Genomic DNA, 17,108 nt, shown 5'->3' on the forward strand with positions numbered 1-17,108 from the left:
ATATATATATATATATATATATATATATATATACACAGTACTGTGGGAAAGTCTTAGGCACCCAAGACATATTTTCAAAATCGATTTGTGTAGTTTGTGTTTATTTGCTGAGAAAAGTGTTAATATTTGAATAAACAATATTTATAGAATATTAATATATATAATACATATATATAAAATAGAGATTTTCTGGATGTTGGTGTGTTTACCCATCTCCAAGCCTCTCCTTGAGGAAGCCCAGTATTATATGTAGTTAAAAAGCAGCTCCTGGTTTGACCAATCAGTGCTCAGTAAATTGAGCTCATGATGTAATTGAAGATATTAACGAGTCTCTGTGGCGGCTGTGAAGGTGTCCAGGAAAAATATGGACCAAAGAAATTCTTGTTACTTTTTATTGTTTTTCTTCTATTGTTTCTCACTGCTGAGGTCAACTGATTAAACATTTGCTTAGACGCCTAAAACTCTCACACTGTACTGTGTGTAACCGTTCACTCCTGCACCACGAGTATGTTTTCATTCTTCTATTAAAAAACCCACACATTTCTAAGCCGCTTATCGTTCTGGGTCACAGTGGGGAGCTGGAGCCTTTCCCGGCAGTCACTGGGCGAACGCTACTCATCGTTTCTTACATTAGGCACTTCCTTCGAGATCCACAGCTCTTGTATATTGTGACTGAATGCTGTGAATTTTGTTTTTGTAATGTTTATGTATCTGAAATAACTTTTATATCCTCTTATAAACTGAAACCCTTTAAGCTACTGTGCTTGCAGTCCGTTCACTCAGTCTAAAATACACATTTATCAACTGCATCATGTTTAGAAATGTAAACAGAAACAAATGAATAAATCACAGATTTCCCTGCTTGAACCAGCCCAGAGTTCAAAGGAACAAACAAATGTATATGTTGGCTTACTCAGAGTAATAAAGCACTAATTAGCCTAGTTTTAACCTCTTCAGCTCCTCGAGACCACCGGTGGTTCCAAGACACACTCGGTCATGTTCTCCATAACGTTCCTACTCCATAAGCTCCATTCAGAAGCTGGGCGTCGTGTGAGGCTGTAGCTCTTCTCTCCAGTCTAATAGACGGTGACGTCATTTTAAACCCTTATAATAAAAGAAGCTGAACTCAGTTTGTTTTTCTACTGAAAGTCGAGCCGTTTTTCCCCAAATCTGGGCTCTAAACTATAAACAGACGGCGTCTCTTCAGTGATCTGCTCTGGAAACATCACTTTTAGAGAACAACACAAAGAGCGGCGCAGATTTTTGGCCTTCAGCAGTAAATTGTGAGCGTGTAGTGATACGTGGAAATCATAGAACACACGTTCTGATAATCTAAGGGGCTTTTACAAATAAATAAACAAATAAAATACAACATTTATTTCATGCAGTTACTGAATAATCAGCCTTGGTTATGAAAATTCAGACGGACAAACCAAATTTACCCTGGAGAGTAAGAGAGGAGTCGTTTTCATCTCAGAATCATTTATTTTTTATACAATGAACACATTCAAAACCACATACACTCTACCTCACGCAGATCCCATCGAAAGCCAGAGTTCCTTCTTGGACGAACACACCGAGCTTTCCTCCAGCTTCTCTCGTGCCGAGTCCATGAACAGTTTCACACAATGCTCAATATAAAAGATACTGGAACCGATAAGAAGATCAGGACTGACGGGTTTAATGTCTATTAAAAAGATTAGAAACGCTCACACACCTTTGTTAGTCCGTCAGCGTGTGCGTGTTACCTCTCCTCCTTTCCTCCCAGAACGGCGCGACGGAAAGAGAGAGCAGTCCGTCGTCTCCAAGAGCCGTAAAGGAGTCTGTGGAGCTGAATTCGAGGGTCACTGTAAGACATTTAAAGTTGAGAAGTTCAGCACTTCCATGAAGACGCTGGCGGAGCAGCAGTTCTTTCAGAAGAGAGCGCCGAGGAACACGTCACATCTCTGATGAAGCCACGTTACAGCAGAACATTCAGAGCATCTGCTCAGACCAGCTGCAGACTCGACTGGTCCCTCACTTCCTGCAGGAGGCGGGGCCTTTGTGGAAAAGATAGATCGGCCTCTGGAGTCCTGAGGAGCCAGAAATGGGAAACAAAGAAAGGTGAGTGAACGAAAGACACGTCAGTGGCCACTTTATCAGAAACCCCTCTCTTGTGGCTCCGCCTTACAGGTACACAGTTAGAGACTGTAGCTCGTCTGTTGACGTACAGTTTGTGGTAGCCATCCTCAAGTCCTTCATCAATGGTCAGTTTCTGACCACAGAGCCACTCTTGGCTGGATGTTTTTGGGAGGTGCTGAGAATGGAACACCACCCAAACAACATCCATGTCTCTTTGAAGTGATGAATGAGTGGGGCTGATAAACTGTGTGGCAATAGATCAGCTACATTCTGTAACTGTATCTATAACCGAGCACCTATAACGGTAGGCGTTTCTGATAAAATGGCCAACAAGTGCAACTACATGGTTAGGAACGAATAACAAACCAAAATCCCAGCCCATCAGAATTGTGGTATACATCCCGTTATGGACCCTCAGTTGTAAATATCTCCCTGCTGTATGTTGCAGCATTATGTGCAGGTCTTTGACTGGCCACATGGGGGCACCTGCCTGCATAAAAGAGGTCACCAACCCACTACCTGCAAGACATTCTGGGCTCTTGTTGACTTCTGCTAGCAAAATGTTGGATTTCTTGATGAACAGGACTGGAGACTCGTCAAGGAAAAAGAAGTTTAATACGCAAGTCTTCGTCTGTCCCTTTGTCTAAATGACCCAGAAGCCCCCCTAACTTGACGGACGAATGCCTCTACCTTTGTAATAAAATTAGTCCGAGATATCCCCTCATCAAATGTCATTGCTAGATTGGGGAACTATAGATGTAAAACAGGCTGACCACTGGAGGCCGTTACAACACCCAAGAGAGACATACAAAATGATGACGAGATGAAAAAACAAGGCAAGTGAACAAGTTCAGGAGAAGTTACAAAGTTAAGGGTGTCAAGTTCACACAAGCTTCGTTAGACTCTGCAAAACCCGGAACATTTGGGAACGGGAGTAGATGAGTGCCGTTTGCTTCCATAACCCTCTTCTCCCGTTTTAAGGAAGGAGTTAAGCCTTTTGTTTTCACTGTTACTTCATTTGCATGTTTAGTTGTAGTTAGTTTTCAAAACCTGTAGTTGTTTATTTGTTATTTTAGGCGTATATTCATCACTGAAGCCACAATCCCATAACCATCTCACCACTAATTAATCTGAGCCGTTTTCTGGTTTCAGTGGTGTCCAGTGTTTGGTCTGGCATCAGGTCTGGGAGAGGCCACTGTCATTTTCTGTGACAGCCTGACCCTAAACCAGGTCATAACTCACAGTATGGTGTAACACTAGCTTCATTTAACCCTCCTTCCCTTCGAAAACGATCTACAGGGCGAGTCAAAAGTCACAGTATATGAGAAGCTTAGTAAGCAGCCCTATTTTTGTTGGCTTATTATTCCAGGTTCTTCATAATCACAATGTCTGTAAATCCTAAATATCTGTAATGTGTAAAACAGTTTATATTAACTTACGACACACTAATGTTAATCGTTGCTTCCTCAACAAAATGTTTTTGTGTTTTAATGATTTTTTTTCTGAAACTTGATCCCTGACCACAGTTGCACTAGCCAACCTCAGAGTGCTCTGGGCTGCATGTATCTGTATGAAGTTTATGACGCATCCTACTCTCATTTCATTTAAAGGGTAATGCTGGATTAACCGGTTTCTCTCTACAAGACTACAAGCTTCTCGTTCCAGAATCTGTGTGATTCATAGACGAATGTGTGTGAGAGAAAAAGATGGCGGCCCACCTTTAGGGCAGCTGTTGGGCGTGCTGATGAGCTCGTAGCTGGTGAAGCCCACCTCGGAGGTGAGGTAGGTGCTGAACTGGTCAGGTCTGAGCCGGATGCAGTTGTAGTTTCTGAAGGTGGTTTCCTGATGGACACAGTAGAGCAGGTGTTAAAGGTGATCACAGTGGAGTCGTTCATACAGATAAACAGGTGGTTGGATAGTGTAGTGGGTAACACCTCTGCCTTCTACACTGTAGTCTGGGGTTCAATCCCCTGCTTGGACAAGCCCCCTATACTACACCAGTAAGAATCCTTGGGCAAGACTCCTAACACTACTTGTGCCTACCTGTGTAAATTGATCAAATTGTAAGTCGCTCTGGATAAGAGCGTCAGCCAAATGCCGTAAACGTAAAAAAACTAAAGGTCCAGTAATTAAACCTGTTAAACTACACAGTCGCTCTGGCAACTGGTGCAGCGGCCCTACAGGCTCACGAGAACCAAGAGGCCCTAAGGTCTCCCAGTTCTCATTTTAGCGTTGGCACTTTTGTGGTTATTGGTGAGGACCTTGAGGTGCAGACAAGGACCAATCACGAAGAGACACCAACCCAAACACACAGCAGCGGTTTACACACCGCCCGTTTGAGGACGAGAGGATTTTGCGGAAACTGTATCAATACGGATGCAATTTCTTTAGATCAGGAACTACTTCGCACGCTTGTGTGCATAAAAGAGCGTCTCAGAGCGTCACAGGAAAGCAGACGGAAGAGGAAGCGCACTGGCAGCGCTCCAAGCTTCACGGACAATTTTGCTGTTTGCCTTGAGCCAAATGCTACTGGGGTACTAAACACTTCCATATATCAGTGTATATTTCGGCATCACTGAAACAGCAGTGTGGTAACAGGACCACACACACACACTTGTAATACAGTAGCATAAACAGAAAATACTGCATGTCTGCCACCAGCATGTCTAGCAGTGATGGTGCATATCAAGCTGGTGCGGCATCAAAACCCCACAGTGTTGAAAAACTGACCATTATTATTACTTTAAATGATTTATTTTAATATTATTCATTTCCAGTGATTCTATTCCATTTTCATGGTATGAAAACATTTGGCTTGGATGAGGAATTTAACGTCAGAGCAAGCTGGGCAGATGGGTTGTTGAACTTTGGTCTGTATTGAAAATCAGAAGAAAACCGCAGTGCATTGATCTGAACAAGAAACAACATAAACCATCAGAACAGAAGAGATCTGATCCAGCTCCTCTCAGACTCACTTCTCTATTTGACCTCCCCCACATACGCCCATTCTTCCGAGTGCAGCTGACGCCGAGATTGCAGACACAGCAGTAATTTCACAAATAATCATTTAACTAACAGTCATATGTACTCTGCTCGTTCTGGGTCGAGTTCTCCTCTCAGATTTGGCTCATGCCCCCATTCCCGTGGGTTCAGTTGATCTGCCAGAGAAGATGCTGTATTGTGGAAGAATACACTGTTAATAACCTCACCTGAAGGGTCAGTGAGTCATTTGGTGCTGAAGAGGGCTTAGATTAGTGCTTAGTGTCTGAATCAATCCACCGTTTTCACAGTGTTTAATAAACACTGACTAAAGCTCAACACTGCCACCTGCTGGCCATGTTCAGTCCTGTGTTCTCCAGAGAGAGAAAAGGAGAGAGTTTGGCAGCCTTTGGATTCTGAACCACGTTCTGCGGCGTTTACTGAAGCGCTCAACATCACCGAGTCGCACCTGTGAGGCTGCACGACTGCACGCAAATAAAAACCAGAGGAAGCTTCCACATCGTGACCGACACCGACACGTCTTCCGCACACTGGCTCATGAACTGTGTTGCTGACTTTGGACAACGTTCTTTGATGTATAAAATATTTAATCTGAATTCATTACACTTCGGAACTCCTCCCATGTTGTTCATCATCATGCGGGTGTTATGAGCGGTTATGAATGGTGCTGAAGCACCTGCAGCCTTTCTGGAAGTCACAAAAAGACAGCATTGTCCTCATGAGTGCCACTGATCAAGGCTTTCAAATCAGTCCTCAAGCTCTTTTCCTGCCCTGTCGCGGCTCCACAGCTGAATCAGATCAGCAGGTAATAATAAAATAATCCTCCTCTACAGTAAAATAAAGCTCTGCTGATCCTTCAACACAGCAGTTTAACAGTAAATGGTCTTAAACGCTGGAGTTAATGTAGAACTGCTGATTCACCCTTTAACCCTGAAGATCAGCACAGACGGCTGGTCACCATAGCAACACAGACGACAGTCTCGCCCAGCTAGTAGATAACGAACTGGCAAAGAGAGAGATTTAAGACGAACATCGGTAATTTGGAGACGAATGGACTGATTAGTGTTTATAATCAGTACAGCTGGTTTCCTGATACGATTAATCTGAAACGAGAAACTGGCGAACGCTAAAAAGTCTCGAAGCTGAAGTCGGTTTCTCAGTCGCCAGCTTCTCGTTCCACCTTAAATGGTGCCTGAGGCGGCAGAATGTAATACTGCCATTTAGGATGTAACGGAAGAGTCTGAACAAAAGTCTGGCGAACGAGCAGCAACTTCAGCCTCGTGAAAATCAAGCGCCGAGAGGCGTTTTAGAAGAAACTGGTGTAGTTTTGGGGGAAAGTTTCCTGCTGGAGACGCAAGAAAAGCCGCTAAACAGCTCTTCTTCAGATTTGGGATGCGACCCCCGACCACGTCTTTGCTCCTTCATTATGCACCGAGAGTTAAATTGGAGCATAAGCGTGAGCCGCCTGGGGGATCCCGAGGATCAGTTGGGAGACCACAGAATGACCGAGCTGGCCCACAGTATGGACTTTAGGAGGGTCGCAGGTCTAAGGCTGCACTCAGACGGCACTTTAAAGTGCTGCGTCTGGTGTCTACAAAGGAGCAGGACTTGCTTCTTAATGTGGAGAGTCAACACACTTGAGTGACGAGAAGGTAAACACAAAAAAGTGATCCGAGACAACAGGAGACGAGCGATAAACATCCTGCAACTGACGCGTTAAAAACTGAACTGAAAACTGGCTTCAGTACATTTGTGGTCAGTGTTGTCCAGCTCAGAGTTCAGAAGAAGCCAAAACTAGGTTTTCCCTCTAGTGGAAACTAGAAAGAGCCTCTCTAGTAACCTCCTCCACAGCACCTGGTCAGCCGTGAGGACATATGCTGCTTTTCGCAGCTGTCGGTGGGAAAAGACGAAGTTTATTCAGCTTAAATGTACAGATTAAAGACACGACTCACACTTGGAGGACGATAAAGGAAAGAACTGAGCTAAAGAAGGTTTAAAAGGTGTCCATCAGGGACGGGGCTTCTCACTGGATCGCGCCCCTTACCGTCAGTCTCTTCCTCTTGCTGTAGGAGCTCCAGGGCTGAGGCTCCAGTATGAGGACTCCTCCCGGCGTCAGGTGTCTGTACGCTCGCTTAAAGAACCACTGCAGCCCCAAATCGCCCCAGTTCAGGTGCACCCACTTCGTCACGCCCAAACACAGGATGGCGTCATACTCCGCACGCTGGGACATCACAGCCGCCTCGCTCTCCGGCACGTAGTTCCCCTAAACACACACACACAGGGGGCGCTGTTACACACACAATGTCCAATAAGCACCGATAAGAACAGAGAAGAGACGTTTCCCCAGTTCTCAGTGAAAATCTGAAGTGTAAAATCTCACGAGATTCGGGCTTTAATTTCATCGTAACAGTAACAAAGCCCCAAAACAACTTCTGCAAATTTGATATTCCATCATGTTTTTACTGACATTGCAGATGTTTGGTCTGTGGTTTCTAAAATTACAGCATTTTTCCAAACAGTTTTCCAACAAATGCAGACGCGTCATCACAGAGCGTTTTCTCCCGTGTAATTACACGTGTAATAGACGGACGTGATCGTACGGCTGCTCTGACAGTAACAGCAGGTCTGTAATAACCTGCACTATGAGAGTCTTTACACGGTACCAGCGGCATTTCGCCACCATCTGATCGCTGTCTGACTCCTGGAGACCTGGAGTTTCCCCACCATTTGATCACTGTCTGTCTCCTGTAGACCCAGAGTCTAACTGGCGCGGCGTAACCGGCGCAGTCTAACTGGCGCGGCGTAACCGGCCCAGTCTAACTGGCGCGGCGTAACCGGCCCAGTCTAACTGGCGCGGCGTAACCGGCCCAGTCTAACTGGCGCGGCGTAACCGGCCCAGTCTAACTGGCGCGGCGTAACCGGCCCAGTCTAACTGGCGCGGCGTAACCGGAGCAGTCTAACTGGCGCGGCGTAACCGGTCCAGTCTAACTGGCGCGGCGTAACCGGAGCAGTCTAACTGGCGCGGCGTAACCGGAGCAGTCTAACTGGCGCGGCGTAACCGGCGCAGTCTAACTGGCGCGGCGTAACCGGTCCAGTCTAACTGGCGCGGCGTAACCGGCCCAGTCTAACTGGCGCGGCGTAACCGGAGCAGTCTAACTGGCGCGGCGTAACCGGAGCAGTCTAACTGGCGCGGCGTAACCGGATCCAGTCTAACTGGCGCGGCGTAACCGGCCCAGTCTAACTGGCGCGGCGTAACCGGAGCAGTCTAACTGGCGCGGCGTAACCGGTCCAGTCTAACTGGCGCGGCGTAACCGGAGCAGTCTAACTGGCGCGGCGTAACCGGTCCAGTCTAACTGGCGCGGCGTAACCGGTCCAGTCTAACTGGCGCGGCGTAACCGGTCCAGTCTAACTGGCGCGGCGTAACCGGTCCAGTCTAACTGGCGCGGCGTAACCGGTCCAGTCTAACTGGCGCGGCGTAACCGGTCCAGTCTAACTGGCGCGGCGTAACCGGAGCAGTCTAACTGGCGCGGCGTAACCGGTCCAGTCTAACTGGCGCGGCGTAACCGGCGCAGTCGGTGTCAGCGGGGAGTATATCAGTATCCCTCTTCAATCCTCATCCATCCACAGAGAAAGTTCATATGCTGCATCTTCAGATGGGACAGCACATATTTCCATTCCTACCGATGAACTATTAACCGGATATGAGTGAGACTGACGGAGGGCGGAGCCTGAACTCCACCCACGCTGTGCATGTACGTCCCTTCAGAGCGAGCGAGCGAGCGAGCGAGCGAGAGAGAGAGAGAGAGAGAGAGAGAGAGAGAGAGAGAGAGAGACAGGGTGAGAAAGAGAGGGTGAGAGAGAGACAGGGTGAGAAAGAGACAGGGTGAGAGAGAGACAGGGTGAGAGAGAGAGAGAGAGAGAGAGAGAGAGACAGGGTGAGAAAGAGAGAAAGAGAAACAGGGTGAGAGAGAGACAGGGTGAGAAAGAGAGAGACAGGGTGAGAGAGAGAGAGAGAGAGAGAGAGAGAGAGAGAGACAGGGTGAGAAAGAGAGAAGAGAAGAGGTGAGAGAGAGACAGGGAGAGAGAGAGAGAGAGAGAGAGAGAGGTGAGAGAGAGACAGGGTGAGAAAGAGAGAAAGAGACAGGGTGAGAGAGAGACAGGGTGAGAGAGAGAGAGACAGACAGGGTGAGAGAGAGAGAGAGAGAGAGAGAGAGAGAGAGAGAGAGAGAGAGAGAGAGAGAGACAGACAGGGTGAGAGAGGGACAGGGTGAGAGAGAGACAGGGTGAGAGAGAGAGAGAGAGAGAGAGAGAGAGAGAGAGAGAGAGAGAGAGAGACAGGGTGAGAAAGAGAGAAAGAGAAACAGGGTGAGAGAGAGAGAGAGAGAGAGAGAGAGAGACAGGGTGAGAGAGAGACAGGGTGAGAAAGAGACAGGGTGAGAGAGAGAGAGAGAGAGAGAGAGAGAGAGAGAGAGAGAGAGAGAGAGAGAGGAGAGAGAGAGAGAGGGTGAGAAGGAGAGAGAGAGAGAGGGTGAGAGAGAGAGAGGGTGAGAGAGAGAGAGAGAGAGAGAGAGAGAGAGAGAGAGAGAGAGAGAGAGAGAGAGAGAGAGAGAGAGAGAGAGAGAGAGAGAGAGGTGAGAGGGTGAGAGAGAGAGAGAGGGTGAGAGAGAGAGAGGGTGAGAGAGAGAGAGAGAGAGAGAGAGAGAGAGAGAGAGAGAGAGAGAGAGAGAGAGAGAGAGAGAGAGAGAGAGAGAGAGAGAGAGAGAGAGAGAGAGGTGGGTTATTGAGCTCAGGGTTGTTAAAAATACCCCTTACAGAACTACGAGTTATGCAATCTACACTGCCTGCAATAGTAAACATTACCCTGCAGCCCGCGTGGCCTCAATAACAACGCAGAGTGGTGTTACACACACACACACACACACACACACACACACACACACAGACACACACAGACACACAGACACAGACACACAGACACCAGCCCCCTTCCTAAAATAAATATAAAATCACTTTATGAATCTGGAAAGACCAAAACACTCACCACCACTAGGGGGAGCTCATGTTCAGTCTAAGGTCACCCCTCATAACCCGACTCGAGGGGTATTCAGATCAAGAGCTTCTTTTACAATGCATTCAGTAAATAGAGCACAAAAGTAAGTAAACAAAAACAAACAAACAAATAAATAAATGTCTTATTATAAGTGACGTATTCTTTTTGTCTTGGGGGGCCAGAGTGCAGTGTTCATGGTGGGCTGAGGGCCAAAAAGACAAAACACCACCCAAATACAGCAGACAAGAGCTTTTAAAACGTCTACACAATATAAACACGTTCCTTCTCTCACTGGGTGGGGGTGGCGGTGGGGAAGGGGGTGGGGGGCACTTTCTGGCTTTCTTTTCTTAACAGACGCTCACAGGCCAACTCAGCTCTGCTTAAAAGGCATCAAGTTGCAAAGACTAGAAACTGCATATTCACTTACAACCAGCAGAGGGTGCTCCTGTTTCAGATTCAGCTCCACACACACACACACACACACACACACACACACACACACATGTCTATATATTTCAGTACTTTTTCGTTTGTATACTGTACATTTGTCCTGTTAGAATGTGGCACAGGGTGTGTGTGTTTGTATGCACACACACACACACGTATATACACAGTAGATATATAGAGTAGAGCAGGTTTCCTCTTCTCCTGTAAAGTCACCGTTTTAGAGATATGAGATTTGAGATGACAGCAGCGATATGAATAAACACTGGTCTAGCCTGGCCTAGCCTGCCTGGCCTAGCCTGCCTGGCCTAGCCTGCCTGGTCTGGCCTGGTCTGGCCTAGCCTGCCTGGCCTAGCCTGCCTGGCCTAGCCTGCCTGGCCTAGCCTGCCTGGTCTGGCCTAGCCTGGTCTGGCCTAGCCTGGTCTGGCCTAGCCTGCCTGGTCTGGCCTGGTCTGGCCTGGTCTGGTCTAGCCTGCCTGGTCTGGCCTAGCCTAGCCTGGTCTAGCCTAGCCTGGTCTAGCCTAGCCTGCCTGGTCTGGCCTGGTCTGGCCTGGTCTGGTCTAGCCTGGCCTAGCCTGGCCTAGCCTGCCTGGTCTGGCCTAGCCTAGCCTGGTCTAGCCTAGCAGACCCATATATCCGACGAGGCCACGAGCTGCAGATCCTTTAAAACACAGAAAGCAGCGCGAGAGGAAGTTCGTCTGAACTACCCGGACACGCCGCCTCCGGTCTTACCTTCATGAAGGACACGTTGTTGGGGAAGACCCCGGGGGTGTGTGGCTGCAGGGGGGGGGCCGCGATGGGTCCCCTGCACAGTCTGAAGGAGACGGGAAAAGGCCGAAGCAGCTCCAGCTTCAGCTTCATTAAAGGAACCAGCTCCCGCGCCCGTCCCCCCGGCGGACCCCCGCGCGCTTCAGCCTCCTCCCGCTTCTCCTTCGTCTCTCCGAGTCGCTCCGTTCCCTCTTCCTCCGGCTCGTCATCTTTTCTCCTCGGCCTGCTCAACTCCCCCCAGGCAGAGTTCCCTCTCTGCACTTCCTGTCTCTGCAGCTCAGACAGGAAGTGGCGAAGGTTCTGCCGCGCAGCGTGCACCAGCCTGCCATCAATGTCCAGGCCCAGAATGTGGGCGGGGCTCCAGTGCTTGGCAATGGCGAGGGTCACGTGACCCACGTTACATCCGACGTCCAGAACCTTTCTCCCACGGAACCACTCAGGCCGGAAAACCGCCAGACGTGGATCTCTGTTGAGTCCCGGGGTTTGGTAGCCATAGTAACGGCTGTAGGTACCGTACTGGAATTTGCGCTGCGGCTTGCGTTTGTTCTGCGCCGCCTGACGGGATCCGGTGCGATGGCCACCTGCGGCCCCGGCCACAACGGGCGTGTGGAAGGTTTGACTCCGAACCCTATCCACACTGGACTGCTTGACGGTGGGAGTCGGCGTGATCGACAGGCGTTCCGAGCGGCTGATGGTGCGCCGGCGCTTCCGGTGTTTGGCTGGATGCGTGGAGCTTGTGGAATTGCTACTTCCCGTTTGTGCTTGAGGGGCGGAGTTAGTCGAGGTGTTTGATCGCCGTCGTGGCAAAATGGGCGGGACGACCTCATCCCTGCAGTTGATGGACGTGTTGAGTTCGTAGGGGCGCGGCGACTCCTCCACCGGTTCCAGGTCGAGCGGGATGACGCCCTCTCTGGACTCCTCTGGAACGGCACCCTCCTGCCCCGCTTCCGCGTGCTGAACAGGAAACAACTGCCTCCCACCCTCGTCCCCCTTCGACCGGTCAGAGTCAGCGGGGTCAAGCTGGCCCCCGTTGGGCCCACCGTGATGCCGGTTCCTGTGGCGCCTCCTGCCGCCGCTCTTCATGGGCGACACCAGAACCCCTCCGTGGGCGTCGCCGCCCCTCCCGCTCAGGTTCAGAGGGTCCGTGATGTCCTTGGGGATCAGGATCTCCACGGGCTCCCGGCTTTTAGCCGGCAGGGGCGACGATTTGGGCGTCTCGGCGTTCAGCGCCTTGTTCACCTCCTCGTCCAGCAGGCTGTTGAGGTTAAGCGGGTCGAAGATGTTCCCACCCAGCAGGAAGTTGGTGGGCAGCACGGGGTCGCAGTCCGAGTTGGCGCGCCGCCGGCGCTTGCTGAACCCGGGGTGCTTGAAGCCTGCGTTCATGCTGTAGCGCCGCTTGCTGAGTTTCTGCTGCTGCTGCTGAGGCCCGGCCTGAGACTGCAGGCCGTTCTTCAGCTGCAGAGGCTTGCCGTCCCCCCTCACCCGCAACGTCTCGGAGACGCCGCCCTCCACCTCCGAGGGGGGCAGCTCTGCCAGCACCATGTTCGCCATGAAAGGCGCCCCGATGCCAATGGGCACCTGGGTGGGTGGGCTGGGGGTCTTGGTGCGCCCCAGAAGATTCTGGGGCGGGCTTAAAACGCCCCCCACGCCGTCGCCTGCTAACACAGTCTCTTTCTCTAAGGACATCTCAATCATCTTCCATTAGCCACCGCCGCCTGCATGGACCCTGAGAGAGACACAGAAGACACGGCACGTTAGAATCACACGGCCGGGAGCGCCGAGACCCGGCTGCCTCGGTCAACTTACTTCGGCAGACTTATTCACCAACTCTGCGTACGAGTTACGGCGCAGACCTGCAGATCACCTACACTGACCACGGCCTAACCGGCCAGCAGCATGACCGAGGACCTCGATCCAGGCCTCATCAGCTGGACCAGGAGGGAAAAGGGTGCTTCGGTGAACCCGCCCCTGGATGGAAACGTCCTCCAGCTCATTAATAATGCTGTATAAACTATGATCCCGGAGTGGAGGAGTGGAGGAGCGCAGACCCCTCCCTCTCCCTCTCCCTCTCCCTCTCCCTCTCCCTCTCCCTGGTCGAGTTTCTCCGCCTTCTCTCCTCTGCTGAGCTGTGGCTGAGCGCTTCCCTCCCCCAAGTAACTGCCTTCTCTGCAAAAAAGAGAGAGGAAAAAAAACAAACACCCGCAAATCTGACTGAGAGACGGGCTATTTACCGTGCGCACGCGTTTCCTGTGACCCCTTGAACCCCAAACAGAAATGCACCAAGTGTGAGAGAGGGTCTAAATCTGGGAGGCTCCTTGGAAAAGTCGGTTTCCCTAAACACGCGTGTCTGAGCGGCCGTCCGAGCTCGGGGGCCTCGGCATGGTGTGTGCGTGAATGCCAGAAAGTGGACGTTATTGTGTCCGAGCCTGTCGGGCTGAGCAGAAGCTCGGGGCTGCTGGATCTCAGGCAGAGCCAGAGCTCCTCGCACGCTCTTATATGCCACTACAGACCTGCGGGGGGCGCCGGACGGACGCGCGTCTCGGCCAATCACAGGCGAGAACGCGGCCTGCCCGTCTCCACGCGGCCAATCGCGTCGCTCGAAGCGGAGGCATGTGCTGCCGCGGCCCGCCTCCTCGCCCTAGAGGTAGCCGAGTCACTGCCTGCGCCGAAACGCACTTTCTCGCGTTTCAGCGGCGAGATCGATAAATATCGCCGTTTCGAAGTCGCGCGGCTCCCGCGCGATTAATTGGGACGAAAAGGCGGCCGTTTGTCGTGTCGGCGGGGCCGTTTCCCCCTTCAAAGTTCAGGGCTCTGACGCGGGCACCGATTTCCCGTGTAAACAACCTTTCCGATCAGCTCGTTCGATCACGTTTCGTGGCCGAGCAGATCGATCGCGCTCGCCAGCGCTCCCCCCACACACACCTGGGCAAAACTCAAGCGTGTATGTTGTGATTCAAGTCGACATTTTGAACACACAAACACCCCCTTCCCCCATCCACAAGCCCCCCTTCGTATCCCGCGCGAAGGGGCTCATGGGAAATGTAGTCTTCGCCCAGGATATTCTTCAGACGCTGTAGTGCTCCGAGTCTGGCGGAAAGTCAGTGAACGGCGCGTTTCTCCGCGTCAGCCCTGCACCGCGGCGGGATTTCTACACGTACTGAGGGTCGACTGGACGTGTAGACCATCAAACAGGCGCCCGTCCAGTGGGTCTGAGTGCAGCGGCTCTGTGTGGTTTACAGTGTGACCCTGAGACGTACAGGTCAAACACCAAACGCACAGGTGGATCAGACGAGGCGGGGCAGCGGAGTAAAACGCAGAGATGCACACGGATCCCATTCATCTGGATCAGAGGCGCTGCCCCGGCAGGCGTTCGGACCCAGCCGCTCACTCCACCGGAGGCCGCACTCTCCGCTGCACTGTAGGCCTTTGGGTTCATCAGCGTAAGGCTAAACTGGACCGTGGCCTCACAGCCAAAACCAAGCAGCACTGTTTATTTTCATGGCTGAACAATATGACAGCTCATAGCACTGCTGTGACGCATTATGTCACCGTACAGTACGGTATGCTCCTCTGACCACGTGGTGTCAACCCTCAGCGCTTAAAACGAGCAAAATTAGTCCCGTCTAACTGGATTTAGTGCCAAAGTTCGAATAAAGATCATTTTCTTATATTATTTTTTAAATGGTGGCACCTCTGGCTCTTTTCTCATCCTGAATATTGTACTGCAAACACCCCACACTACACCCATCAGGGTCCTTGGGCAAGACTCCCAACACCGCCTTCGCCTGCCTGTGTAAGAATAATGAAAATGGATAAGAGCTCCAGCCGTAAATGTAGATTTATTCCATTTCGCCCGCCGGTCGACGCCACCATAGAGTGCCCTTCGGCCTCGCGATGCTCTCACATTTTAGTCCTTTTCCCGTTAGGCCGTATCATCCGTCGCAGAGCTTCCGCGCGTATTCATTATCCAGAGAGTGAGCCATATGTTCACCCTGTCCTGACCACGCGGCGCACGCTACTGTTGAATGTGTCTTCATTGCAGTCTTAAGATGAAAATCAGGCATAATCTGCTTTTTTTGCTTTCAAGTTATAAATAAATAAAATATTTCATGTAAGCAGTTTCTTAATGAAAGCTTTCTTAATGAATATGGAAGCCATGTAGTCCTTTTTATGTTCACGTGGTAAATTAATTATTCATGTCAATGAGACGACGGTCACTGGCTCAAATGTAGGAATATATATCATAGTGGGGGCTGGTGGGGAAAGCCCCCCAGCCCATTGCGGAGATCAGCACAAGCGCAAAAGCCAGAACAACCCGACGAATCGTGGTTTTTGTGCGTTATTGAGACAAACGCTACAAACTCTTTATAACTGTATATGTCTAAGAACTATCTAGAACCGTCTAGAACCGTTTTTGGCAGAGTTCACCAGCGAGTTAAAATATATTTTTGGGGCTGTAATTTGACCTTTCGAGTATTTTGGTCTCTTCCCATTCAGACAGAGAGGCGTCCGGTCCTGTAAGGCTGGAAATAACTGCCCGGCGGCGGTGGAAAGATGGCTGCAGAGTGATCGGACTTTCCTGTCAGGGCCTTGGCGATACTGACGATATCGACTCCAGGAATCGATTCTCTGACTCCAACACGTCTTTAGGGTTAAAGTGATGCTTCACTCAGTCCGTTTAAAACAGACTTAAGTGAACGAGGAGTTGGAGCTAAAATATAAAAACTACAAATGTTTTAAAATTGGCATTAGATTTGGGTCGGCCTCACTCCGAGCACCGTCAGGTATTTTTATTATTCTCAACAGAAATCTGAGTCAGTGGTAAAGACACGGCAGTTTACCCTATTTTGAGTAGCCAGATGACGGAGATGTGAGAAAAAATCATCTTATTTTACACAATGAGGGGCGGAGGGATGTACTGAGGCGATCACTACTGTAGAATTTTTCAAATTCTTTAAAAAAAATAAACAATTTTCAAATTCTTTTTCAATTCTTTATAAAAAACAAAGTAAAAAATAAATACAGAGACTACAAATAGCTGGTTGTGTTGGTTCCTGACGGTTATGACGAGAAAAACGCGAGGCGGTGGAGTCGAAGAATCGACTCCAAGCATTCCGACTCTTAGACTCATTGGCTAAGAGTCGACCCTGACTCCAAGACGTACTGGAATTGAAGAATCGATTCTTTAGGAATCGACTCCCATCACTTACCTCGGCCTCGTAGAGAAGAGGAAAAACATAACATCCAGCTCCTTATTTCCCCGTCATTAGTCATTATGTGCAATAAACATCTTTCATCATAGTACTATAACGTTAATCTGTAGTTACTCAGAAATGTTTAGGACGGCGTCCCTTCATCATCGGCTCTCCGGCTGTGGGTTACAATAAAAAGGAGTCAATGAGTCGACTCCTTCGATTCCGTCGGCAGGAGTCGACTCCAGAAACCCCAGATCCGTACACCACGATTTTTTTGTCTGTTTATTAAATGTTCACAGCCTGTATACGGTTGAAATAAAACGTGGTGATGTCTTCTTCACGGGCTAATGCTTATTCCAGCATAAATATTGTTTTATAGTCGTTCGGATTGTTTATCGACTTGAACTCGGCTCTCTGAAAGAAATCCGAATGTTTTTGGCGGGAAGCTGAGGCGCGCGCTGAAATCCTGTCAGTTTAGCCCGTTTAGCTCATCTGTGGAGAAACAGTCGTGCTTCACACCTTAAACCCCA

General features: G+C 49.9%; 1 protein-coding gene across 4 annotated transcripts; it reads right to left on the bottom strand.

The window, feature by feature from the left end:
• Positions 1 to 1,465: 1,465 nt before the first annotated feature.
• Positions 1,466 to 14,351, bottom strand: si:ch1073-157b13.1 (7SK snRNA methylphosphate capping enzyme). Of its 4 annotated transcripts, none has more exons than XM_017686294.2 (5): positions 13,615 to 14,351; positions 11,348 to 13,109; positions 7,166 to 7,384; positions 3,840 to 3,963; positions 1,466 to 2,072 (listed from the first exon to the last, which is right to left on the bottom strand). In XM_017686294.2, exons 2-5 carry the CDS (start codon positions 13,076 to 13,078, stop codon positions 2,017 to 2,019), a joined length of 2,130 nt encoding a protein of 709 aa, XP_017541783.2. In that variant the 5' UTR covers positions 13,079 to 13,109; positions 13,615 to 14,351; the 3' UTR covers positions 1,466 to 2,016. The 4 variants fall into 4 exon arrangements, with proteins under 4 accessions (XP_017541783.2, XP_017541786.2, XP_017541787.2 ...); XM_017686297.2 differs by lacking the exon at positions 13,615 to 14,351 and adding an exon at positions 13,252 to 13,438; XM_017686298.2 differs by lacking the exon at positions 13,615 to 14,351 and adding an exon at positions 13,237 to 13,438.
• Between the last annotated feature and the right edge of the window lie 2,757 nt (positions 14,352 to 17,108).

Source organism: Pygocentrus nattereri, chromosome 9, assembly GCF_015220715.1.
Source record: "Pygocentrus nattereri isolate fPygNat1 chromosome 9, fPygNat1.pri, whole genome shotgun sequence".
NCBI classification, from domain to species: Eukaryota; Metazoa; Chordata; class Actinopteri; order Characiformes; family Serrasalmidae; genus Pygocentrus; species Pygocentrus nattereri.